We start from the raw sequence: 27,045 nt of genomic DNA, 5'->3' as shown, positions 1-27,045 counted from the left end.
TATACGGCCTACCCTTAATATTTTATGTGACTAAAAAATTTTTCCAAGTTTAGATAAAATCATCACCAAAAAAAGTTTTAAGGTAACAATTTAAAGAATTTTTAACATAAAAAACCTAAAAAAAATATAAATTTAGCAATAGAAACAAACAGATGTTTAAAAAAGCCAGCTAATGTGGTAGATAATGTTCAGGTATATGATAACATATGTATCAACTATAAAAGCGCGCAGACGCGAAGCTTATGGATTATTTTCCGCGGGTAGTGGTATCTTGTTAAATGTACATAGGAGAAGCAAATACAGTACACACTGTAAAGGTGCGGTGAGTTATAGTCGCTAAAGACCGGGGGGCTAAAGAGGGGCTGATCTGATAGTATCTATTCGTGATATAAAAATTTTTTTATAATTCGAAAAATAGTACTGTCAGTATTCAAAAATACATAATATCTATGTTATCAATATTGTCAACTGTTAGCAGTAAGATGACTCTTGCAACCAGTATTTGTGTCATGTGACTTCTGTTATTGTGCTTGATGGTGCCTGTACATATTTTTAAAATTTATGCCGCCGGTTCTATGCATCAAACAGTGTGTCATTGTAACTTTATTAATTTTTTCACCTCGATGGTTAATTAGTCGGGTTTTTTAATAAAAATAGAATCTAAATTTATAAAGGTAAGCTAAATATTTACATGTGTTTGCACACTCACGTTATGTATCGATGTACCTATGAATATTAGCTTCTATTGTGTTGTACTTACTACCCCTTATATTATATTTTTTCCTTTCATTCAAACTTCAGCTGGTGCAAAAGGGAAAAATATTAATTGTAATGTAATAATGTTTTTATACACAAACTCAAACATTTATTCATAGGCAAAAATAACTAAAAATTAAATAATTTATTTATTTATATTCATCCGTAATATTTTAATTTCTTCGTTAAATTTTTTGTATGAAAAATTAATAATTTAAAATTATGAAAATAATTATTTCTTCTTTAATAATTTGATTTTTTGTTGATAATGTTGACTATTTTATAAGAGAATCTCAAATTTTAGGGGCGTGTAATTTAATTTGAGTATTAACAAGTGCGGCTTAATTATTATTCGATAATAACTTGTGTTGTCTCTTGATTCAATTATAACGAATAAAAATACAGATGATATAAAAATCAAGGTTGGGATAGAAGTAATCCATAATACTTAGTGGTTAGCAATACAGCCGGATTGTAAAAAAATAAATAGTGTTTACGATTACGATAAATTAAAAAATTACTCATAGCCATATTTAATTTTTTGACTAATAACACACTTATGGTATGTCCATTTCTATTCACATATATTTTTTTATGTGAAAAGTATCTATAAAAATTTGCGCTAGTTTTAATTAAATGAATTTGCTAATTTACTCAAGTGTTATTGGCCTTTTAATTACAGAAGTTTCAATGGTAAATTTTGGCATTAAAAAAATCAGTTTTTTTCTCAAAGTTCTCTAGCTATAGTGCTAAATTATTTATAAGTGATAATTTATGATAATCATTTATTAATACTTTTTAAACTGTGGTAACAAATAAAACAATTAGGTAAAATATTAAAATAATGTAGCTGGATAGGATAAAAATTTTGAACACAATTAAGTAACTTTAAAAAAGTTTCATTTACCATGCTATCGATCTGGAAAATTACTGAGTTTACAAACAAGCAAAGTTGTGTCAAAAGTTTTTGCTCTAATTTATGCAATATAGAACGATAACGATTAATTCTGACTGAAACATCACGTAGAGATAAGTTATTTTTTTATACCTTGAAGTTGTTTTTTTTCTTCAATTAAAAAACTGTCGGTTTTTAAAAATTTTTTTTTTTAATTTAAATTATTGATATTTCACACATTTTATAATAATTTAAAAAAATTGTGAAACTTAAAATTAGAATAATTTCTTTAAAAAATTTTCTAAAGATAATTATGTGTTAAGTAGAAAATAGATAACTAATCGATTAATGAACTACTTGTTCATATAATTTGACATGATTGATTACACATTTCAACCAATAAATAAAAATAATACATATTACAATAATAAATCGTTTGAAATATTTTTAATTAGCTGTTACTCGCCCGCTCCGCTGGGCACTTTATAGGATTGCATTTTTAGATCTAGACTTGAAATTTAATCAGAGTATTGTTTTGACGTGCACATATTCCCAATTCTATCGAATTGACATGCACCTTTTATCCATGTAATTATTCTAGCTAATATTCATTGTAACTTTCAATGTGCAATCATTATAACATTCCCGTGTCTTTCTTACAAAAATGAATAATTGATATGAAAAAAAAAATTTTTTAATGAGCATTGAAAGTTTCAGTTAAAGAAATTGCAGGTCTCATAAGTGAAGAAATCTGCCTAGTATATAAACATAACCAATAGAATTAAAAAATTTATTTTAAACAAATGACAATCGAATAGAATAAATTTAGTAACAATAAAAATTCATTATTTTTAAGTCAAAAAAATATAGATTCCGGATAAGCAATCACCACCATATCATATACTAAAACCTTCTCCGAAATACGCTGCATCTTATGGTATAAGTATTATTCCGATCTGTTCAGTAGTTTTCGCAGTATAACTGGACAAAAAAACCAGCTCTCCATTTATTAGTATAGATAAGAAAAAAAATTTTCATAAACATATATGTCGTTTATCAAAGTAAAAATAGTATATTACACACCTAGGGAAGTAAAGTAAGAAATGTCTCAGATCACATGTAATTGTCGGCCGAGGCGAAGCCGAGGTTGACAAACATGTGATCTGAGACATTTCTTATTTACTTCCCGTGGAGTGTATACTATTTTTTTGCTCGACGAAGGCAGGAAGCAGCACTTTCGTTTAGCGCAGCGGGTCGAAAGTTGACGCTTTCTGCCCGTCGAGCAAAAATCAATTTTACATGTATTTCATTACTTAAAAATTTTTTAAAAATGTTGTTATCTTGCAATATTTAAATTTAAAAGAAATATGACACACTCTCGTTAACAAAATTAGAGTATTTGCTGTTCTGTTTCACACAATAAGTATTGAATACTACACACATCATTATATTGTCATGGGTGTACTGAAATAATTCTAGTAGAGAATTCCGAGACAAGGATATCTATTCTCTTTCTCTACACTTTTGTGAAATTGCATAATAATATTTATTAGATAAAAAAAACTAGTGTCTTGATTTTACAAGTTTTTGTTGCTTACTATCTATCATTTACCATTTTTTTATTAAAATATCTGAAATTCTATAGCTTAACACTTATGAAGTTTCCAAATACTTGAAAGAAAATGGTTTTTTTTTGGAGATTAATACAACCTTATAACTTCATTTTTTTTTAATTAAATTGTAATTGCATATTTTCACAATTACTTCCTTAATAATGTACAGGATAAATTTAAATTAATAAGTAGAAATGAAAAAACAGTAAGAAAAGAAGATACCGAACAATTAAATGAACATTTTCATAATTAAAAAAAAAAAAAATTGGAATTTTTGATAAATCATGGTTTATGGTTGTAAATAAATTTTATCCACAATAGACTCCAAAATATCTAATCAAATTGAAAAATTCACTTAAGGTCTTATGTTACATAGTTTTATGCTGGCATATAATAGAAAATGTGTGCTTGGCACAGAATGAAAAACGACTCAAGAGTGTGGATGATGAATCAACACTTACCCTCTTCTGAAATCATCTAGTTTCATCCCTTGTCGCACAGAATACTATCAAAATGATATATTAGATATATATCTTACTTCTAACGCTGACTTATATATAAAAGAATTTACTTATAAAAAAAAAAAAAAAAAATAAGTTCAGTGATTTAGGAACCTCCCCTAGAAAACTCATATTTTTATACAATTTATGAGGCGTAGCATAACAAAAAAATTTTTACTCGATCAAAATTGATGACATGAAAATTAAAGAGATCAAAGATTAAAAAAATAAATTATTCCAAAAAAACTAAAGCCATACTAATTAAAAACATTTTTTTTTTAATTATCAAATTTTCAATTTCTGCCAACTTCAATATTATTGAACATTTTTATGGTTACAAATTATGAAAATCAAGGTTGAATTTAAAGTAGTTTTTCCTTCTTAGTTAGTAAAATAAATTTTTTTTTTTGTAAAAATTTTAGCAAACAAGTATAATAACTATGGTGATATTTTTTATACCAAAAAATTATAAATGATATCTTTGCTAATGTAATTTGTTTATGTACGTCTAAAAAATTACCAGGTGTCTACCATTATAAATTGTCAATGCTATAAAAATGAACTATAAATATAAAGTGAGTAACTAGTAAAAGTAGACTAACTTAGAATTTATGGAAATATTAACTAAATTCATAAAAGTTGAACACACGATTACATTTAAGCCACTTAGTAACCGCAGAGTACGGTGGGCGTAAACAACTCAATCTTCTTATATTTAATCGCCGGAACAGAACGTCTGGATAAGATAATACCACCGTATTGGTATTCTGTCAATTACCGTGCTGATCAGGTGAATACAATTGACCGATTTTATATAAGACTTTATATGTATTCCCTTAATTAAATATACGTCATATCCACATCAAACTTTTATCTTTTTTTCAATGATAAATCAATTATTACATTTTTTTACCTACTTATAAGTTTACTAATATCACAAAAAAATTTTTCAATAAAATTCAATGCAAAATAACTATAGATTAATTGATCAAACATTGACTTGAAGGATCAATAATTATATAAATAATCCACGCACCAATCAAATATTTATAACAAAAAATTTTTATCACTTTGTAATTTATAACAAATTTAACAATATAAAATTTTATTTATTTTATTTATTTATTTATTTATTTAAATATAATAAGACCCAACAGCTGTAAGGCCAATAACAGGGTCACAGAACAGTTTATACAGAGTATATCTTAGTATAACTTAGTAACTAAAGGCGAAGTACAAGCAAGAATTATAATTTGTTATAATAAGTAAATAAATAAATAATTAATGTTTATACAGTATGTCTGGAATATAATCAAAAATATGTAATAGTTTACATTGTACTATATCATAATGAATAATAGAAATTGTCTGAGGCGTGATAAAAAATAGATAGATGACTATAGTTGTCTTAGAGACGTTAGTAAACTGAAAAAAAAAATTAACTTGATTCAAGAGAAAAATTCTTGAACCAAGAATATAATTTTGAAGAGGGTAATTGTCTTAAATCAAGACGAAAAATTCTTGAATCAAGTAAAATTTCCTTAAATCAAGAATTTTTATATTCAAATCAAGAATATTAAGTTCTTCAAAATTATATAGTTGATTCAAGAACATTTTTTTTTCTGGGTAGAGATGCAAGTACGTTGGCGCTACGGCTAGAATACTGATTATAGCCCATGAAATCAAAAGCAGCACAATTATCAGCAATATAATTACATATGTTTACATTTATTATCATATAAGTTAATAATTCAAAACGTTTATTGCAGGAACGAATGACGATTGACTGATTGAAAACAATAATTTCAGCTGAGAAGTTATAAAAAGTCGCAGAGCACTCGCTGAGGATTAAATAAGCTGGCGAATAAATACAAATTGGCATGGGCTTACTTCGATTATCGCTAAAAAGATGCTTTCTGTATGTTTTCTGCGCAACTGTTATGATTTTACTGGTGATGAATGTACGGCAAAAAGAACTGTGGCATTCAATTCGAGCCGATGGACAATCACAACCAATTCGACCTCTTCCTGAAACAAATAAGGTAAATGAATAAAATTAATTAATAAAAAAAAATAAGTACTAACAATAGTAAATAGAGTATTGATTAGTGATAGTCAATTGATACTTAACTATAACTGTTAATCTCAACATTTTATATTTATATATTTTGTGTACTTGAAATAAAAAGTTGGCAATTGTCCATGTTTTTTTGTAGTCGAGTACTTGATAGTACTTTTAAGCCACTTGTATTATATTATGTTTATTTAGTTTTTCTTTTTTAATCCTTTGAAGATCTAAGGTAAAATTTAACTCGCAGATTAAGATGAAACTTTCGTTGCCGTTGAAAACAAAGAAGCCGTTGACGGTGATACCGCGCGTAAGGTCAATCACACAGGACAAATCATTCAATAAAATATTTGAGGTAAATTTCAGAGCCAAGTTCTGAAATGCCTATAGCATATAGATTAATAATAATGATAATTATTGCTATTATTATCATTGATTAGCTTATTTATTGCACTTACCTTAGAGTATTATTGTTCTTAAATTAGTCGGCACGCGTTGTCGCAAAACCCATTTCTTTTATTTTATTTATTGATATTCAGCTTCATAGAAATACCGGTTTGGTAATTGCAGTCATTAAATTGTTGATAAATTTTTTTGTTTTGTTTTAAATACATTCATAGCCACAGCTTTTTAGTTTAAATAAAACATAAAACCTGAAACATGAAAAATACAATATTTTACATAAGATTGTATCGGCAAACGGAAAACCAACAATTGATTGCCATTATCAAGTCCCCACAAACGTTCGCTTGGTAAATAGAAGGAAAAAATGTAACTAACAAAATAATCTAATGTCGACTAGGTCGTCATAGTTGAGTTAATTTTACATGTATATACATTTTATATTGTACTATGTAGGCAACTAGAACTACAAAGCAATACAATTAGACTTTATATACCTTTATTATTTCATTAATAACAATAGATAGACAATTAACAATTTCTGACATTGTGTTTATATGTTTTTTTTTGATTTTCAAATTATATACATGAATTATCATTATTATTTGTATCATTGTTATTATTCTTACCTTGTTGAACACTATTATGAATATATACTTCACTGGCGACCGACTATTTCACAGGCACATATGTGTGACTCTGGTTTTAGGTAAAAATGTGAGAAAAGATGGAATTATTTTAACCATTATTGGATTGATTGAAATTAATTTTTTTTTTTTATTATTATTAATTTCAAAAAAATCAAATTTTAAACACGGAAAAAATTGAGAAGAAAAATTTTCTTAAAACGCGAAATTATTCTAAATCAAAAAAAATTTTTATCTTGTCAAAAATACTGCTTTAGTTCAACACTTAACATCTAAATTTATTGAATAAACAGTAGTACTAATAATCCAAATTATTTTCATATTTATTAATTTTTAATTGTATTTATTGTTTAAAATTTATGTGAATTTTTCCATAAAATTTTAATAGAAACGAAATGATGTAACGAAAAATAGTCACTCAGCTGTGAACTGAATGTAAAATGTCAATTTATATTTGGGATCAAGGTAAATGTGCTTAATCCAATTATGTCAGTATAAAATATAGTTTAACATATTTTATACTCGTTTTATGAGTTATCAAGAGGAAGAAAAATTTATTTTAATCCGTATTATTTTCTCAGATTTCATATTTTCTTAACAAGAAGAATTATTATTATTATTTTTTTTTTTTTCAATAAAAATTATAAGAAATAATTGAGAACAATTGGAATTCAATCTTTTAACTTATAAATTTCGATCTTAGTTTCACAGTCGTTAAAAAAAAGTTTCTGTAAAATATTATTTAATAGTAATTAGATAATTAAATTTTCGATGTATACTTATTTTTTAAAATTATTTAAAAGCTTTCAAATGTAACGGGGACAACTAGTGCATCGGAGCCTATTTCCGATTTCTCAGATCCTTCGAAAAGGCCATGGTACATGAAAGGCGGTACAAAGCGACCGATTCCTGCTGTTAAATCTAAAAAAACTGGCCGAAGAATAGCAAGGTTGTGGCCTGATGAAAATCCAAACGATGACCGTATTACTAACCAGGTAATAAAAAATTTCAATAATTAATAAGTGTCGTTTCGTATTTTTTTTAAATCATACTATTAATTTTTTCAGCTAATGTTTGTACCATCAGACTATGATAAAAGTTCAGAACGTCCACCAAAGAAAATAATGATTCCTCATGGAATGAACGAAGCTAAAGTAGGCAATGAATTATTTCAATGGTTAGGATGCCCAGTTAGTAATTGTGTTATTACGCGTGATAATCCAGATTCCGCAGATTTAATATTGTTTAAAGACTATGTGACTCATATAGGCCGCAGATCTCCTAATCAGGTAAATTATTAAAAATTCAACTTATTGAAATATGATACAAAAAATTTTGATTTTTATATTTTTATATTTCTGAAAAATATATGAAGTGAAAGCTAAAAAAATTCAAGTAAAAAAAATTATGTCTTAGAAAAATATTATTTAAAAATCTCAAGAAATATTGATTTAAAAAATAATTATTTATTTATAGCTCTGGATGTTGTACTTTCTTGAATGTCCTTATCATACCCAAACAGTTAAAAATGCGATAGTTAATTTAACAGCAACATACCGTAGAGATAGTGATATCGTTGCGCCTTACGAACGATGGCAGTATTATGATCCAAGGACAACGCAAATATCACAAACATTTAATTATGCTGCTAACAAAACGAAAAAAGTCGCTTGGTTTGTGTCTAATTGTCATGCTCGCAATCAACGAATGCAATATGCCAAAGAATTATCAAAATATATTCAAGTTGATATTTATGGAGCCTGCGGTACTTTAAGATGCTCACGATCACAAGCACAAACTTGTTTTGAAATGCTAGATCTTGATTACAAGTTTTATCTGGCCTTTGAAAATTCTAATTGTCGCGATTATATTACAGAAAAATTCTTCGTCAATGGACTGGGGTAAATTGATACTCTCCATTACTATTATTGTCATTAAATTGTAAATTACTCATGATTGATTAATATTTTTACTGTTTTTTAGGCACAATGTTTTGCCAATCGTGATGGGTGCACACCCAACAGATTACGCAAAAAGTGCTCCCTATCGATCTTACATTCACGTTGATGAATTTGAATCTCCGCGTGAATTAGCTGATTATCTTCATCGGCTTGACCGCGATGATGAATTATATAATTCCTACTTCAAATGGAAAGGTACCGGTGAATTTATTAATACATATTTTTGGTGTCGTGTTTGTGCGATGGTTCACGACAATAGGCAACCAAAGTTCTACAAGGATGTTAATGAATGGTGGCGTGGTGATGATGTTTGCACGCTCAATTCTTGGCGAGAAAACGAAAACCGAGAGTTACAAAATAATTTAGTCATTAAGGAAGATTAGATAATTGATTTAATTTTATTTTTATCAAAAATTACGAGTATCAAGATAAAGTTTATATTTTTTAAGTGTTGATATTTTATTTTCTTTATTTAATTAATTACTTGGATGTTATTTATTATTGCGATATTCGCAATAAATATATTGCTTCCTAGGTGGGTAGATTGGAGGATCTACAAAATATATTGTAATAATTTAATTGATATTTTGTGGAAATTTGATCACTTCCATTAAGTGAAGTAACCTCATGTTTAGAGACGAAGATTATATATCATTACAATTAATGAAGTTAATTATTGGAATATAGAGGAGATAAGATATTATTACTCTTTGTTTTAAAATATAGGACACTCTAATTTATTAATATTTAACTATGAGAAGAAGAATAAGAAGAAAGAGAGATGATTCTATTAAAATAAAATGTTATTTTAGTTGTTTCGTAACAATTATTGATATGTGTACGGATATATGTCCTAGAAAGTTAAATGATCGATAGGTAATCTATGTTTGTACTGAGTTTTTCAGTCTATAGACTTTACAGACTTTAGATTAAATTTCACTGATATACGTTATTAAATATAATATAAGAAGAAATTAACATAGAGTCAAATAATTATTGATTTTATTTTTTGCAACAATCAATAATTTATTTATAATAGAGTAATTAATTTTTAATGAAAAAGGTTGTCAACAAGTCACAAATAATTGTAATTAGATAGTGATTTTATTTAGTACTTTAAATAATTAATTGAAAATAATAGAAAAATTTAAATTTAATGAATTTTGTGATAAGTTGTGATGATGAGTATTCGTTAAGAAAAATATTTATTATTTTTATTTGAATATATTTATTTATTTAGATATTTATTTTGAGTGTACATTGTTAAGTTTTTTTGTTTTTTTATTTTCTTGAAAGGTTATGATTTAATTTATTAATTGCAAGAAAAATAATTATTTATATTAGGTAGGGTGAGATATTATTCTTTAATTAAATTTTTTTTTATTTAATATGAATATTTATTCTTCATACTCATAAGACAAAGACAAAAAAATTGAACGCACTGCCAAAATAAAAATTTTGGTTTTACATTTATTTTTATAAAAATAATTTATACTTACTATTATTTAATATTTAAAAAAATTATAATTGATAATGATCTATTTGTGCAATGTTAAAATATTTTTTGTATAAAATGTGCAGTAAACTAGATTTATGTTAGTTTAACATATCTGTTGGAATGTTATATAATATTGTAATAGCTCAAATATTAAAGCGCAAATAAGGATATAGGATGTATTTAATAAAATAATAATAATAACTTTAAATAATTAAATCACGCGCAGATTTAACAACGAATGGATAATTTAGGTATTTATATTTATAAATAAATATTGGAAAATATGTAAGTTAGAAATTAAATTAGTAATTCATGTTATTATTTATTTTTATTTTTTAACAAGCTGATTGTGAATACGCACAATATTGTTGAATTTAACAGTTGTAAGTGTGATAAACAAAAAACTAGCAGGAGAATTAATTTGTAAAAAATCAACTTACATTTTTTTTGAAGAAAAATTTGAAAATCGTACGAATACTAAATAATATATTTTTTGCTGAGCAATATCAATTAAATTATCATTGTATTAAATTGAACATTTCCTTTTATCTATTTGACCATCATCATTATAAAAAAAAAAAAAAAAAACATCAATAATTATAATTAAATGTACAATAATCTTATATAGTCAATTGTCGCTTGAAATATCTAATTACAATAGGTGTAAATGAAAATACGTATTATAATATTAATTGACATAACAAAATAGAGAAACTATTCTCTTATATACTATACAGTATTCAAATCATAATTGTAATGGAAAAAAAAAAAAAAATAAAATAATTATTTGTAAGATATTAAGTTATGAAACAGTAAAAGAGAAAATTTTATTGGTTTGAACGAGTTTTAAAACTCTAGATGAGTATACGTATTACTAAGCGTTTTAAATTGTATGTTAAAAAAAAATTATAAATTAAATGATTTGATCGCATTAAAAAAAGAAAATATTTCTTGTGGGTAAATGACCAAGTAGAGCGCTCAAAAATTTGTATGCTGAAATACAAAATCAAAATGTAAAAGTTTGATGTTAAAGTAATAACATTATCATATAAAAGTAAATAAGTTAATTAAATGATGGGCTTTTTTTAAACAAATATTTTGATAGATACACAATATGTCCATCGATAATTAAGTGATATTTATAACTAATTAAATTGATGCTGTTATCGTCTAACAACCATAAAAATTGAATCATTACATAAAAAACATTGTGAGTAATAAAACTCTAAATTAATTGGTGCTGGCTGTGGTGCATGAGAAGAAATTAATGACGAATAAAAATATTCATACAATTATGCTTCGTTATTGATTAGTTTTTATTAACTTCCTTTGTGTCTTTTTTATAGCTTAAACTTATTATGGATACATGTTTGAACTATATTTTTTTAATTGAGAGTCCATCAAATGCAAGTAAGTTAATATTAGTTTTTCCTTGATTTATTTTAGAATCTCTACAGATAAACATATCCACAATAATACAAATTGGAGTAAATTGAACTTTTTTTAATGTTTTGTTGACTGTTCTCTATATTTGACCAAATTCTCACTTTATAATTGATAATCCTATCTCTCACGACGACTTTTCGTCTGATCAATCAAAAAAAAACTTAGTGACGGGTATATTTGAATGTTCTGAGTGCACTTAATTAATCAAGTAAAGATGTGTAAGTAAAAACTTAACTAGATCTTTTTAGTGGAAAAAACAGACTTTATAATTTCATGATTTATGAAAAATATTATGTAATATTCTTATTTATCAGTCAGTAACATAAAATTTTATTTTAATCGACTAAAAATAATTTTCAAAAATTATGAAATCAAATTCGGAGTACACTGATAGAAAAATTTTTTAACTATTAATAGATTTATTTGTTTGAAAACAATTTATTCATTTATTAAATATAAATAAATTTTTTTAACGTTAAATTGATATTTTTTTTTTTTTTTGAATAAAAGTACATTTATTAATTATAAATGCTTCGTTACTCCATGCAAAAATATTTTTTTTCACCCTCGCGGTCTTGAAATCACTAAGGATCCATGGTACATGAAGGGTCCACAGAGGAGCTACACGGGTTGTTCTGTGGAACAACAGTGGATCCACTGTGGATTTTGTGACGTTTTGCCATCGTAGTTCCACCGTGGTTAAGCAAAGGCTTTCTTGTGAATCTATTGTGGTTTGACTGTGGTTCGATGGTGGTTTAGCGGTGTTCCTACTGTGGCTCCACAATGGTTCCATTGTGAATTTTCAATGGTTCCATTGTGAATTTGCAATGATTCCATTGTGGGTCCCGAGTCGAAATTCGAGTTCTGTTTTAACCGTAATTTTTTTATTATGAATAATAATTATTATTGTTATAAAAAATAAGTAGTAGTAATTAATAATAATTGTTATTAACATAAAAATTTGTAATTAACAATTATTACAATTACTACTATAAAAATTGTTTATGAACACAAAAAAGTATAATAAATTAATTTTTTTTATTTGTTTATTTTCATCCATAGAATACGAAACAAATCACCAAAAATTGATAGACGAAGTGGATGAATTTTATTGACGATTTTCTATCAGAGCAAAATTTAAGTTAACATTTCAATTGCGACAACTATAGTTTACTTTTAAAAACGTGAAACTAAACAATTACCTGCGATTCTTATATATTTTAAAACTTTTTGCAGTGAAAATGTGTGAACTAAGCTGAATTTAGAAAAGAATAATTTTTTTTTCAAAATTCAAATTTTGGAAAAAAAAACCCTTTTCTGAGGTAGTTATTATTATTATTATTATTATTATTTATTCGTAATTTTTAAATGTCAACTTTTCATGAAAATTTGTTTGAAGTGATTGTCCCGAGCAATTCTGAAATCTTATCAGCTAGAAATCTTAAAGAATTCGGCAAAAAATAAAAACCTTTGACCAAGAGTATTAATCGATTCCAAAAACTAATTATCTTTTTACCTTAAAAAACAACGCCATTTTTGCAATTGCTGAATACAGATATTTTCTAATTCCACTACTTCTGTTTTAGGCACACTCACCCTCTCGGTTTCATGGTATTATTTATTTAATAAGAAAAGTTGAAAATTTGTTATCTGACAGTATATGTAGAATTCATCTGTCAACTCTATAAATTTAAGGGGGTCTTCTGGTTTGATGCCCTGATTTTTGAGCATTTTTTTAGGATTTTTTTATAAAGACCAATGAAGAGATAGAACTTTAATTTTTTGACTATTTATTTATACATATTTCAAGGGTATATAGTTAAATTATAGTCATGAGTGGAACCACAGTAGAACCATCACCAAATCACGATGGTTCCACGATGAATCCACAACAAAACCACAAATTAACTTACGGTTGAATCACAGTAAAACCACGGCAGAATCACGACAATTCCACTATAAAACCGTAGGTGGAACCATGATGGAACCACAATAGATTCACAGTTAATCCACTGTAAGACCGCTGTTGAACCACGGTGGAATCGCAATGGTAAAATGGCACAAAATCCAAAGTGGATCCACCGTGGTTCCATCGTGGATCCACCGTGGTTGCTAAACTGCGAGGGCAGTATTTCAAGTACTTTAAAAATTATAGTCTTCAATTTTATAGTTTATTAAATAACCATAAATTGTTTATATGTTTTTCTAACTCTTGAATAGCTTTTTGAAATACTTTCAGCACATCGTTTTCATCCCTGTTGAAAAGCTCCAATAAGATCCCATCAAAAGCGACAAAAGCCACTTAGAAACCAATAAAATTTATGGGTTTCTAAGTGGTTTTTGTCGCTTTTGATGGGATCCTATTGGAAATTTTAAACAGGGATTGTGACTCTTTCTTTGGTACCATTTCAAAAAAATTTTCCATCCACTCAAATCCTCTACGAATGTAGGACAATCATTGTCCCTAACAGAATCATGAGGGATCCAACTTTGGTCATTATAAAAAATTTCATCATTTAGTTCTTCTATCATTTCAGGCTCAGTTTGACGCCGAACAGCATATCATCTAATAGAGATTGCTAGTATTATCATTATCAACCCTTTGGAGTCAGCTGTCAATTTCTACAGAACACTTTTTAAATTCATGGATACATTTTTTCATAACATAGAAAGCTTAATTTCTAATGTAATTAATTCGCGGTACTCCGACTGGTTCACTTGCATTTAACGGAATTAGCTTCTTTCAACAACTTTTTATGTCAACAATAGTTACTTCATCGTACGCGAGCGCACATAAATTGCAGATATCTAAAAGGTTGAATGACTGTAAAAAATCGTTATTATAAAAAAATTATGATCCTTGGTATCCTTATACTATGAAGGTTCTCTCCAAGTAATATTTTTTCCTTTAAATCATTACGATATCTTATTTAAAATTTTTTAATTATACATTGATCCAGAGGCTGAATCAATGAAGTAACATTCATTTGATATTTTTTATTGCTCAATACTATAGTGAAAATATCAACACAATATTCTATACGGTAATAAAAGGCATGAGTGTTGCTATAGCTGAAACGAAAGGATGAGTCAAATATTAGAGAAAGGTCCAGGACGAACAAGTCAATATAAACATATAGAACAATTTTATGATACTGAAATTGAGATACATCTGACACTTTTTAAAAATTTTTTAATTAATAAATTATAGCAAAAAAAAATTACTTGAAAAATTTCATCTTTAGAAATTAAAAAAAATTTTTTTTAAATAATTTTTTAATTATTTTAAAGTTTTTAATTTTTTTTCAATAATTAAGTTAAAACAAAAAAAATATTTTCTAAAAATTATTATTATTATTATTATTATTATTTATTTATTTAATTGGCCATGAAGTCGAAACTCCTTGCGGCCATCCAAAATTGATACAAAAATCTTAATATAATATATAACGTAGTGTGTTAAGTAGTATATATAAAGTATAGATATAAAGTAGTATATATAATGTAGTGTGTTAAACACTCAGTCACTCAATCACTCAATCATCACTAAATTCTAATACAATGAATACATATTATGATCTATCAGATTGTAAAATATTCAGAACAAAGCAGTTCAAAACTCCATAAACATTGGTAACGTCATTTTACAATCAGCTGGTAATTGATTCCAGATTTTAACTTAAGGAATTGCACTTATAGTTTTGCAAGTTTTTTACAAATGAAATTTTTTTTTATTTTTTTATAATAGGGGCATTCCATAGTGACTGGTGGGACATTTGACTCTGGAATTCCATCAATTATAAGCTATAATTATGTGACTGAAATTTATACTATAGTAAAATTTATTTTATAATATAGAAGAATAACTAATTAACAACATCCCTTTGTCAAAAACCTCGATTACTTTTTAAGTTTCTCGTAATTATTATTTGACTGAGTGTGACTGGTGGGACTAAGAAAAATCCTTCTCTCTTACCAAAGGTATACTTAAAGTCGAATTTCAGTTCGACCACTAAACTTTTAAAAAATACTTCCCTCTCAATACAAAATTAATCCTACAAACATTCAATATTATGAAGAAATAGACTGATTACTTACGTAGAAACAATTAAAATAGTATTTTTTATTGTGACTAGTGGGACAAGTACAAAATGTGTACATGAAGTTGTTTATTAAAAAGACTTTTTTCCCCTCCGGGCGGAAAGCGTCAATTTTCCGCCCGCTGCGCTAAATGAAAATGCCGCTTTCCGCCTCCGTCGAGGAGAAAAATAGTATTCTCACCACGGGCAGGAAATAAGAAAGCCTCAGATCACATGTTTGTCGACCTCACGGCTTCGCCTCGGTCAACAATTACATATAATCTGAGACATTTCTTATTTTCCTGCCCTAGGTAAGAAATATACTATTATAATATTTCAACCTTAAAAACATTATTGTTTATTTATTTTACTATAAATTATTCAGGATAATTAAAAAAAAAAACTAATTAAAAAACACAAATAAAGGATTTAGCATGCTGATTTTTTTGATTAACGTAGGTGTTAATTAACAACGAACATAAAAAATTTGTTCTTAAAACTATAATAATAAATATGTTAGTTAATAAAAAACATAAAATGAATTTTTTCTTAAAACTATTAAAACAACATTTGATCCGGATACAAGTTAGTATATACGGTATATACAGTAATAACCTGGGAAAATCAGGTTGAGTATTTGTAATAGGGCAATGCGGGTTCTGGCGCAGTTGAAGATTAATAATGAAATCTTCAACGAAAAACTGCGTATAAAGCTTGTTACCACGTTAATATTCCCAGTGTTTGATTATTGTTGTGCGGCTTACTGCAATATTACTAATGACTCGCAAATGCGATTACAGCGCAAAATGAATTGCTGTGTTCGCTATATCTATAAAATTGCGAGGGCTGAACACATTACTCCGTACTTTAAGAGGCTGGGTTGGTTAAAGCTGAGTGACAGAAGAAACTACTTTATAGCATGCCTCTTTTACAAAGAAATATATTTAAATTATCGTCAGCTATTTAAATGTCACTTAGAATTTTTGCCGGTTGCGTTGCGTAGAGGCGATGTAAGGGAAGATTATCTGCGGCTACCTAGATCTAATTGTTGTATGTATGATAACTCGTTTCTTGTTCGTGGTATACGTATCTGGAATGCGCTGCCAGCTGAAATTACAAAAGCCGAAAGTTTCGAAATATTCCGTAGACTGTGCTATGATTATTATTTCCAAAATTATTGATCTGCTATATTGAACGTTTATTACTGCTATTGAAGGTTGTTGAGCTTTGTATAACACAAGTATTATTTATAAGCATGATTAACATGTTATTACTGTTAATTACTATATTTATTTTGATTTTATTTTTATGTATCTAAAACTCTGTACATCATACACTAATTATAAATGTATATTTGATGATGGTTCTGAGGGAGCCTAGGCTCCAGAATCCAATAAAATTATTACCTATCTATCTGTGGGCGTCCCCCAGGGTACTGTCTTGGGGCCCCTATTATTTATAATATATATCAATGATATTTTTAATGTTTTATCGAATGATACCATAGTTTCTTATGCTGACGATACAGCCATATTATGCTCAGGAAAAAACTGGCTAATAGTTAAAAATAAATTAATTGAATGGTTACATAAAATTGATTTATGGCTTAGAGAGAATCAACTCTCTCTCAATATAGATAAGTCTACATTTATAACTTTCGGCAGTTATAAAGATAGTTACCCAACTGAGTTTGAAGTACATATTAATTATAAGCCGTTGAAAAGAGTTGAACATTGTAAATATCTTGGAATACACTTTGATCATCATATGAGATGGAACAACCATGCTCTGGAATTATTCAAAAAACTCAAATATTTCACTTTTGTATTTTACAAACTGATAGGAATATTAAATCCACAAACCATGAAAATAATATATCATGGGCTACTCGAAAGCATAATAAATTATGGTATTATTGCCTGGGGAGGTGCATATGATAAGTCAATTAAAATCATCTCAAATATACAAAATAGATTACTAAGTAAATTGTGCGTAACTAATATCAACAACACTCCCCTTGGGATCAGAAAAACTTTCATTACCACTGCGTTATCTTTCTATTATCAAGATTGCATAAATCTCTATAATGATAAAATAACTTGTACAAGACATAAACAACTGTCACTACCAAAAATAAGTAAAAAAATTTACACACAATGTGCTTATTATGTAGCTTTAAAATATTATAATAAATTACCAATAGAGATGAAAACTTTGAATGATAAGAAGAAACTAATAAACAAAAAACTGAGAGAATGGATAAAAATAGATAATTAGTTAAAAATCGTGATATAAATTTAAGTGTTGCAGCAATATTACTTATAAAACTTATATAAATAACTAGCTTGCTAGGTTGATTTTCTTTTAGCTTGCAATGTATTAAGTATTACTATATTACTAAATAAGCTTTATCGCATCTACAGAAGGACGGGTTATGCTTATAAAGAGTACTCTAACGTCAGGCGATTGGTTAAAAAACGTATTACTGAAGCAAAGAAAAAATACTTTGACAATCAATTAATTAATGCAAAAAACTCGAGGGAACTTTGGAATGATCTAAGAAGATTAGGCATTGTTAAACAGAAGAAATCACAAACTATTATAAAAGTTGACTTGAATGAATTAAATGAATTCTTTGCACGTGCGTCGGGTAACGTCATCGATTCAGATGTTGACACGTCAGACATATTGTTGGTTGATAATAATGGCGATGAATTCACTTTCACAGAATTGAACACAGTAACAGTTAGAAAATCAATTATGAGATTGACGTCAAATTCATGTGGCTCGGATGGCTTTTCTATCAAGTCATATAAATGTGTGCTACCTTTTTTCAGCAAGCAATTACAGACCTCTTCAACGTGTCATTAACTACAGGAGTCTTTCCGGAGAATTGGAAGCTATCACATGTGATTCCTATTCCAAAAAAGGCTTATCCAGTAAACTGTGAAAATTGTTAAATATATCAATGACAATAATTACTTTGATAAATATCAGACAGCATTTCGTGGAGGTTTGGGTACGCAGACTGCCATTGTAAAGTTCTGTGACGATATAAGACAAGCGGTGAATGAGTCAAAGGTTTTAATTGCGATCTCGTTTGACCTTAGCAAGGCCTTTGATTCTGTTAATCACAAAAGATTATTATGTAAATTGTCATCTATGAACATGTCGAATTCAGCCGTTGATTGGATTGGATCTTATTTAGCAAACAGAAAGCAGTCCGTACGCTCTAGCGAAGGTAACTCGTCGTGGGAAGAAATTGTAAGTGGTGTACCTCAGGGAAGTGTGCTTGGTCCGTTATTATTCTCACTATACATCACAGATTTAGCTAAACGTTTAGATTGCCAATACTTATTCTATGCTGATGACTTACTGATATACCTTTCTTGCCATCTTTCTCAAATCAGTGTTTGTGTGAATAAGCTTAACGGTGAAATAATAAAAATCACAAATTGGTGCAGAACTAATCATCTAAAAATGAATCCTTCTAAGACGAAAGCAATTATTTGTGGAAGTAGAGCAAAAATTAGCAGTGATGAGTGCAGACTAGCCGACACAATCTTTGTGGAGGGGTGTGCTATTCCTTATAGTAGCACTGTAAAATACCTTGGGGTGACTATAGATAGTACTCTCTCATGGGAGAATCAAGTAACAAATTTGTGCAATCGCGCTATGAGTATTCTAGCACAACTAAAAATAAACAATGAAATATTTAGTGAAAGTTTACGTATTAAGCTAGTATCTACTTTAATAATTCCTCTCTTTGATTATTGTTGTGCGGCGTATACGAATATGTCAAACAAATTATTATTAAAGATGCATAGCGCAAATTGAATTCATGTGTTAGATTTATCTATAAAGTACCAAAATATGAACATGTTACTCTATATTTCAAAAAGTTAGGTTGGCTAAAGCTTGCAGCGAGAAGAGACTATTTCATTGCTTGTCTTGTCTGTTTTATAAGGAAATTCGACTAAATTATCGGCAGCTATTCGGCTCAAAACTAGACTTTTTGCCTGTAGCACTGCGTAGAGGTGATGTCCGACAAGACTATCTTCGTATACCGCAGGCTAATTGTGTCATATATGATAATTCATTCTTAATTCATGGCATACGTATCTGGAATGCACTGCCAGCTGAGACTGTGGCTGTAGATAATTTGGTTGAATTTAAAAATGCTTGCTTCAATCACTTTTTTGAACATGACAATTAACAATTGCAATTTTTATTTTGGATCGTATTTAAATATTTTTTTTTGCCCTCTGGGCGGAAAGTAGCAACTTTGGTCTCACTGCGCTAAACAAAGTTGCCGCTTTCCTCCTTCCTCGGACAAAAAAATATTATACAGCCCTTGGGAAGTAAAAAAGAAAACCTCAGATCACATGTTTGTTGACCTCGGCTTCGCCTCGGCCAACAATTACATGTGATCTGAGGCTTTTCTTATTTTCCTTCCCAAGGGGTGTAATATACTATTCTTGTAGAATTATTATGACTTTAAAGTCATTTAATTAAATTAAGTTATTTGTTTGTATTAAATAATCTATTTGGATTTTATAACATTTGAAATTAAATCTAATTGTAAACCTTTAATTAGTTAAGTAATCTTGTAACCTATGTAAACCAATGTAATTTAAATATTGATGGCTTTGAGGGAGCTTAGGTTCCAGAGCTAAATAAATTTTTTATCTATATTACTATCTTATATATTAAGAGATTGTTGATAATAAAATATATTTTTGTTAATATGTACTCGTTCTATGCACAGGTGCTATACGCACCTCTATAGAATTTTTTTGTAACGAGATTAATAAATAAATAAAAAAAAATAAATAATTATCTATCTATCTATCTATACGGCTGAAAAGTTACTAGGAGAGAAATGTCGATTTTCTTATTGATTGAAAAAAATTTTCCTTACAAATTAATAAAATATAGACTTTTCATAATAAATTAGGACTAAATTAGAATGAATTAGAGAAATTTTTAAATTTTAGTCATTTTTCCATTTTGCAAGGAATGCCCCAATAGTTTTTTTAATGAAAAAAAAATCTAAAAATTTTTAAGTAATGTCGGCTAACTTCATTTTCATATGGGATTCTGCTATATTGCAGATAGGATAGATTTCTATACAAATAAAATTTTTCAATTAATAACCTGACATACCACTAGTCGCTTCATAAAAATAACCTCATCGCAAATATCTGTTCTGTTTTTACTGTGCTGTTTGTTTATCAATTTACTACGTAGCATACGTGTTTGTTATTAAACTATATCACAACATTTAATCATTTAATAATAATATCAAAAATTCTCAAAACAACATTGCTGACTATTCAATAAGATTATCAGTTTGAGCAGTTAGTGACGTACTTACAAAATGTCACATTCAAGAAGTAAATATTTTAACTAATCAATAAAATTTTCTAATCTACCCAGTAAATCTTAATGTTTTCTATTTTTATAGGTAGCCATGGCAACAGGCGTAATCGCAACCATCATCAGGGCAACAAAAATAAAATAAACTTCGGTGATAAAGGTAAAGAAATTTTACATGACATTGATGAAAGTAATCCAGTAATCCAACAATTCCGTGGGTATGCATCAGAACTTGATGATAAACATGATCGTTATGAGCGTATTGTTAAATTCAGCCGTGATATTACTATTGAAAGCAAACGCATAATATTTTTATTGCATACCATCGACAAAGAAAGCAAAACAGACGCAATCCTAAATGAAGCTAAACTACGCTTGGATAATTTAGCAAAAACTTTATTTAAAAATATTGCCCACGAGTTAAACAATCAAGATCCGTATCAGTACTTACGAGCCTACACAGCTGGCCTTCAAGAGTACATAGAAGCAATGACGTTTTATAATTATTTGAAGGATGATTCTTTATTGGATTGGACAGAGGTTGATAAGAATCTCACCTACGCAGACCAGACAACAGAAGAAAATAAAAATGCTGATTTGGATGATTTGGATGACTCTCCGTCCGAGTACAGGACACTGATGACACCAAACGAGTACATTCTTGGGGTTGCTGATCTTACTGGTGAATTAATGCGTAAATGTATAAACAATTTAGCTTTTGGTGACATTGCAAGTTGCTACAAAACTTGCAATTTGGTTAAAGAAATTTATAAAGGGTTCCTCGGCTGCTCTGGTAATTCAAGCAAGGAAATTCGCCGTAAGCTCTACGTTCTGAAACAAAGTTTAGTTAAAATGGAAAACGTTTGTTATACTATTAAAGTACGTGGATCAGAAATGCCGAAGCATATGCTTGCAGATGCTGCTATTGCTTCTGTTGAAAATTATCCACCCGATGATGACGAAGGCTATCAAGCTTATTAAATAATTTATAGTACTTCAACTTGATTAAAATTTTTATACCTATTTCTTATCTTTTGTAACGTTCAAGTACTGTAATTATAATTACAGTGAAAATAATTAAACTAAAATATAACTTTTGTAATAATATTAAATAAGGTAAAAGCCCCAATAGATGATCACGTACCAGATCTATATTCACAAATATAGGTATACAAATACATGGAGTGATCATATACTGGTACATGATCATATATTGGGGCTTTTACCTTATAACTTAAAATTTTTTTCATACCTTGTGGTCAAGTAACTAGTGAATCTAATTCAAGCCAATCGATGGACAATTCCATCAACTCTAAGTGCTCGAGAGAAATTCTCTCTTTACATATGTTCGATGGGTTCGAAATTTTCTAGTCGCACAATTATTTTTTATAGTAAGGTAAAAGCCCCAATATATGATCATATACTGGTACATGATCATATACTGGGGCTTTTACCTTATTGCTACTGTAGAAGATTAATTATGCCCCGCTAGTAGAAATTGTAAGCATCGTTTTCAAACATTCGATGCTTGCAATGTTGGACCTCATACATCTATGTAAAGAGAGAATTTCTCTCGAGCACTTAGAGTTGATGGAATTGTCCATCGATTGGCTTGAATTAGATTCACTAGTTACTTGACCACAAGGTACGAAAAAACTTTAATTTATATACATAATCAGGTCAATGAAAAATAAATAATTGTTAATTAAATATAACATTTGATAAATATACAAAAATATCAGTATTTATTTAAAACAATAAAATACTTTTTGTAAATCGACGGAAAAATTTATTTAAATTCACCAATCGCTGTCATCATCTTCAACATCATTTTCTTCCTCAGAACTTTCATCCAAATCCGATGGCCCGTACTCAGATTCATCTACAGACTCTTCGAATGATGAATCATCTGAATCTCTGTCGCTGTCGTCATCTTGGCCTTTTTTCAACACTTGTACCTGATTAGCATTTACTTTTCGCTTTCGGCGAACTAATGTGTGTTTGTAATCTTTTTTGTGTTGCGGATTTTTCCGGTAGCAGTGAATCCCATGCCGACACTCTGGTCTGTTGTCTTTGACGTCGAAATCAGCGTCACCAGGATGACTGTACTTAACTTTATGTTCAGAATTTAACCTGTCATAATTATAAATTTAAATATTGAATGAATCATAAAAAAATTATTTGATTTAAATGTATCAGATAATTAATTACCTAAAACATTTTGCACCGAAAGTACATTTAGCTCGTGGAACTGCAGGTGTCTTTGTTGATGATTGAGGAGTTTGACTATTTTTGACTGAATCGCCTGAAGGATCTCCATTTCTTGAATTTTTTTTGTCATTCCATTTTATTTTTTTCTCAACAGTATCGGCAAGAATTGTACATTCAATTAATTTATCTTTAGTATTTACAGCAGGAACTCGTATTCCAGTAGCTTCTTCGACGGATGTAGACTGATGTACTGTCGGTGATTGTTCAACAGCTTCATCTGGACAATTTTGCTTATCTTCTTCATTTACATTGGAATCTTTCTCACTGGATTCTTGATTATCACTGTTCATATATATTAGTATTAATTGCATTATAATTATAAATATTTAGTGATAATAAAATAATGAAAGATTAAAGATCATAAAAAAATTTATATAGAAAATAATTATAAAATTATTTAGATTTTTAATGATTCAGAAATCAACAGACTTTTGAAAATTTTTTTAATTTTTATAACAAATCAATTTTCATAAAAAAATATTTTTGAAAATTCGCACTTAAAAATTATTTTTTTATAATCATTTAATTTTTGTAAAAAATTATACTGAAATTGAGAGACATGTGATAATTTTTAGAAATTTTTTAAAAGATAAATTATAGCAAAGAAAATTTATTTGAAAAATTCCATACTTAGAAGCTTTTAAAAATTATAAATGAAATTTTTTTTAAATAATTTTCTAGGCAAAATTTATTTTTCAATAAAAATAAAAAAATTGTCATGTCTGCTAATTTCAGTATCACTATAAAAATCTAAAAAATTGTAAGATGTCAGTTGATTTCAATATCATGATTTTTAATCATTTGTTGACCATTAATTTGTCAAAATAAAATATCTAGATAATATTAAAATTAGCCGACGTTTTTAATTTTTTAATTTTTTTTTATTTATAAAATTAGAACTAAAAAATATTTTTTGAAAATTGCATTTATAGTTTATCAACTTTTTTACGAATGAAATTTTCTTTTGTAATCATTTTTCCAATATAAAAAAAAATCATAAAAATTTTTAGATGTCGGCTAACTTAATTTTCATAATATATAGTCATACCTAATTTTATCGATGGTGTTTTCATTTGGCGTAAAATCATTGCTAATTTCAGCTCCATCAGTAATATTTTCATTTAAATCTGTTGGACTTTCTTTGGATGTCGACGGATCATTACTAGACTTGATTAATTCAACTTTTGACGAGTTTAAACTCTCAAGTACATTCTGTATACTATGAGAACTCAAATTGTTATTACGATCTTCACATGGTAATAAAATATTTTCAATGTCTATACGTGATTTTTTATCTGGTGGACCTTCATTACTCGATCGAGACTAAAATATATAAATACAATAATTACAACAAAAATTAATGAATTACGCTTGAATTTTTTTTAAATTTTCATAAAAAATATATACTTACTTTACGTTTGCCATCGGAATTTTTTTTATCCATTGCTATTTATTTTGACAATAATAAAAAATTTTTTATTCACTCGATTGGTTAATAATATTTTTTTTTAACTAATACTTATTAAAAAATAAAGATAAATAATAATTTTTTTAATCCACGTGATGAAATGTTTGGGTTTTTATTTAATTTTAATGGCGTAATTCTGTTTATTATTTTCTCACTTAGTCGGTAAAAGCAACTTTATGACTAATAGCGGAAACTTTTAAAATACATTTTATATTTTACTAGTACTTTTGGTCTAAGCGGAAAAAAAAAACTTAAAAATTTTATACAAAGAAAAAATAAACAAAAATTTTGCTAATGTTTAATGTCAGCTATCGAAACCTTATGATTTAACAAACTATTAAAAACAAAAGAATAGTGAATTTATTTCCGGTTATATATATCAAAAAAAAATTCATAAAACAAACTGTGCGTATCAAACAATAATTATCAGTCTCTAAAATTGATTCAAAGCATTGTTAATTAATATGATACTAAAATTGAAAGACATTTGTCAATTTTTTGAATGATTATAATAACTAAATTATTATAAAAAAAAATTTTAATAAAAAAATTCCACATTTAAAAGTTAAAAATGCAAATTTTTAAAAATATCTTTTTTTAACAGTGATTTGTAATAAAAACAAGAAAATATGTCAGATATCTGCTAATTTCAATCTCATTAATTAATTTGGATAAATGTTTGACCAAAAATTTTTTTTTTAAATAAAAAGGTTTGTTTTTTTTTTAATTAAAATAGATCAAAATGAGTTTAAAAGAAGAAATAACAATAAATAATACCAAGAAATATATTAAAAGTCTCATATTTTTTTTTTATTAAAGAACTTATTTTCATTGAATATTTTATAAATAATTAATAATTATATCAAGTTCCACCTTGAACATATTTATTATTTAATACTGTCTAAAAGTTTACTGTTTTAAAGTGCCTATAATTTGTTATTTTTATACGTTTAAATTTTTAAATTTGTTTTTTATATATATACTTCACAATACATTTATATAAATGAGAACTGTATAATTTTATCAACTGTTTTTAATAAAAACTAAACAATATGATATTTTTTTTTTACAAATCTGTTATTAAGTATTAAAATCAACCAAGATAATAATGAATTGAATCTGTTAAAAATAACAATTATACATATATAAATTTATATAGTTCTCAGATATTATTTCTACTAATGATTTTTTAATAACTGATCGTATACTTAAGAGTATACTCATTATATTCATTTATTTATTTTCATATTCATGGATTTTCAATTAATAAAGCAGATTTCGTATTCATTAATTTTAAAAAAAAATTATTCACCATAGTTCATTCATTCTTTGTTTTTTTTTTACATGTTTATCTTTTTCATTTTAAAACATTAAACGTTAAGCTAAAAAACTTTGCTATTAGAATCTTTATTTGTTATTATTTTTTTTTCTTTTTTACTTACGATTTTACTATAAGGCAATTTATAAATGGCGATTTGAATGAGTATTTAAATTAATTATATAATCTACAATAAATTTAATTAAATTAATCATTTATATTAACGATAGAAACATAAAAACGTTTGTTTCATTTTAAAATAAACATTATTCACAAAGTAGAAACAACTTTATTTATTATTTCAATATTGAAAAAAACAACGCAATAATAAAATTTTTTATTATAATTATAATAAATAATAAAACATTAATATATTTATCTACGGGTAACAAACGGATAATTGGAATGACGTATGAAAGATAATATTATTTGTTCTTTAAACGACATTAATTTAAACCAAAACTTTTTATTACAATTGTTTAGTTATTAATTGCATTTAATTAAAAATGTAATCAATATCTAAAACCCACGAGCATTCAACAATAATAAAAAATAGTACAAAAAGCATGTAAAAATTTAAATTATTAATTAAGATATTTATTTATTTTTCTTTTTTTATTTCGTTTGAGCTAGAAAATTTTGAGTTTTATATTTTGAGAAATGCTTGTTTTATTTATTTAATATTATTATCATTTGGACACAATAATAATAATAATTAATATTATTATTACTTTGAGTATGTGG

General features: G+C 27.1%; 3 protein-coding genes across 6 annotated transcripts; 2 read left to right on the top strand and 1 right to left on the bottom strand.

The window, feature by feature from the left end:
* The first annotated feature begins 294 nt into the window (after positions 1–294).
* Positions 295–9,881, top strand: LOC123264394 (glycoprotein 3-alpha-L-fucosyltransferase A). Of its 3 annotated transcripts, none has more exons than XM_044727690.1 (7): positions 295–674; positions 5,574–5,806; positions 6,083–6,187; positions 7,685–7,876; positions 7,949–8,170; positions 8,358–8,782; positions 8,865–9,881. In XM_044727690.1, the coding sequence occupies exons 2-7, from the start codon at positions 5,645–5,647 to the stop codon at positions 9,223–9,225; spliced, it is 1,467 nt and encodes a 488-aa protein (XP_044583625.1). In that variant the 5' UTR covers positions 295–674; positions 5,574–5,644; the 3' UTR covers positions 9,226–9,881. The 3 variants fall into 3 exon arrangements, with proteins under 3 accessions (XP_044583625.1, XP_044583622.1, XP_044583629.1); XM_044727687.1 differs by having other exon boundaries at positions 5,534–5,806; positions 8,865–9,880; XM_044727694.1 differs by lacking the exon at positions 6,083–6,187 and having other exon boundaries at positions 296–674; positions 5,534–5,806; positions 8,865–9,879.
* Positions 9,882–21,037: 11,156 nt separating this feature from the next.
* On the top strand, positions 21,038–22,349 carry LOC123268319 (translin-associated protein X). The gene is made up of 2 exons (XM_044733298.1): positions 21,038–21,261; positions 21,333–22,349. The coding sequence occupies exons 1-2, from the start codon at positions 21,246–21,248 to the stop codon at positions 22,223–22,225; spliced, it is 909 nt and encodes a 302-aa protein (XP_044589233.1). The 5' UTR covers positions 21,038–21,245; the 3' UTR covers positions 22,226–22,349.
* A 623-nt stretch (positions 22,350–22,972) lies between these two features.
* Positions 22,973–24,975, bottom strand: LOC123269737 (aprataxin and PNK-like factor). Of its 2 annotated transcripts, none has more exons than XM_044735575.1 (4): positions 24,927–24,975; positions 24,560–24,838; positions 23,456–23,799; positions 22,973–23,377 (listed from the first exon to the last, which is right to left on the bottom strand). In XM_044735575.1, the coding sequence occupies exons 1-4, from the start codon at positions 24,957–24,959 to the stop codon at positions 23,044–23,046; spliced, it is 990 nt and encodes a 329-aa protein (XP_044591510.1). In that variant the 5' UTR covers positions 24,960–24,975; the 3' UTR covers positions 22,973–23,043. The 2 variants fall into 2 exon arrangements, with proteins under 2 accessions (XP_044591510.1, XP_044591517.1); XM_044735582.1 differs by having other exon boundaries at positions 23,456–23,797; positions 24,564–24,838.
* Between the last annotated feature and the right edge of the window lie 2,070 nt (positions 24,976–27,045).

The sequence above is a fragment of the Cotesia glomerata genome, linkage group LG1 (genome assembly GCF_020080835.1).
Source record: "Cotesia glomerata isolate CgM1 linkage group LG1, MPM_Cglom_v2.3, whole genome shotgun sequence".
Lineage (NCBI taxonomy): Eukaryota > Metazoa > Arthropoda > Insecta > Hymenoptera > Braconidae > Cotesia > Cotesia glomerata.
The sequence above is the reverse complement of the archived record's forward strand: the minus strand, read 5'-3'. Positions and strand labels throughout refer to the sequence as shown.

What these genes read in the sequence shown, in the direction of transcription:
- LOC123264394 (XM_044727690.1), top strand. Translation starts at nt 5,645, where the DNA reads ATGGGCTTACTTCGATTATCGCTAAAAAGATGCTTTCTGTATGTTTTC. An exon ending in CATTCAATAAAATATTTGAG is followed by an intron (nt 6,188 to 7,684) that starts GTAAATTTCAGA and finishes ATTATTTAAAAG; the next exon opens with CTTTCAAATGTAACGGGGAC. An exon ending in ATGACCGTATTACTAACCAG is followed by an intron (nt 7,877 to 7,948) that starts GTAATAAAAAAT and finishes TAATTTTTTCAG; the next exon opens with CTAATGTTTGTACCATCAGA.
- LOC123269737 (XM_044735575.1), bottom strand. Translation starts at nt 24,959, where the DNA reads ATGGATAAAAAAAATTCCGATGGCAAACGTAAA. An exon ending in ATTCCGATGGCAAACGTAAA is followed by an intron (nt 24,839 to 24,926) that starts GTAAGTATATAT and finishes TATATATTTTAG; the next exon opens with TCTCGATCGAGTAATGAAGG. An exon ending in TTCGGTGCAAAATGTTTTAG is followed by an intron (nt 23,378 to 23,455) that starts GTAATTAATTAT and finishes TAATTATGACAG; the next exon opens with GTTAAATTCTGAACATAAAG.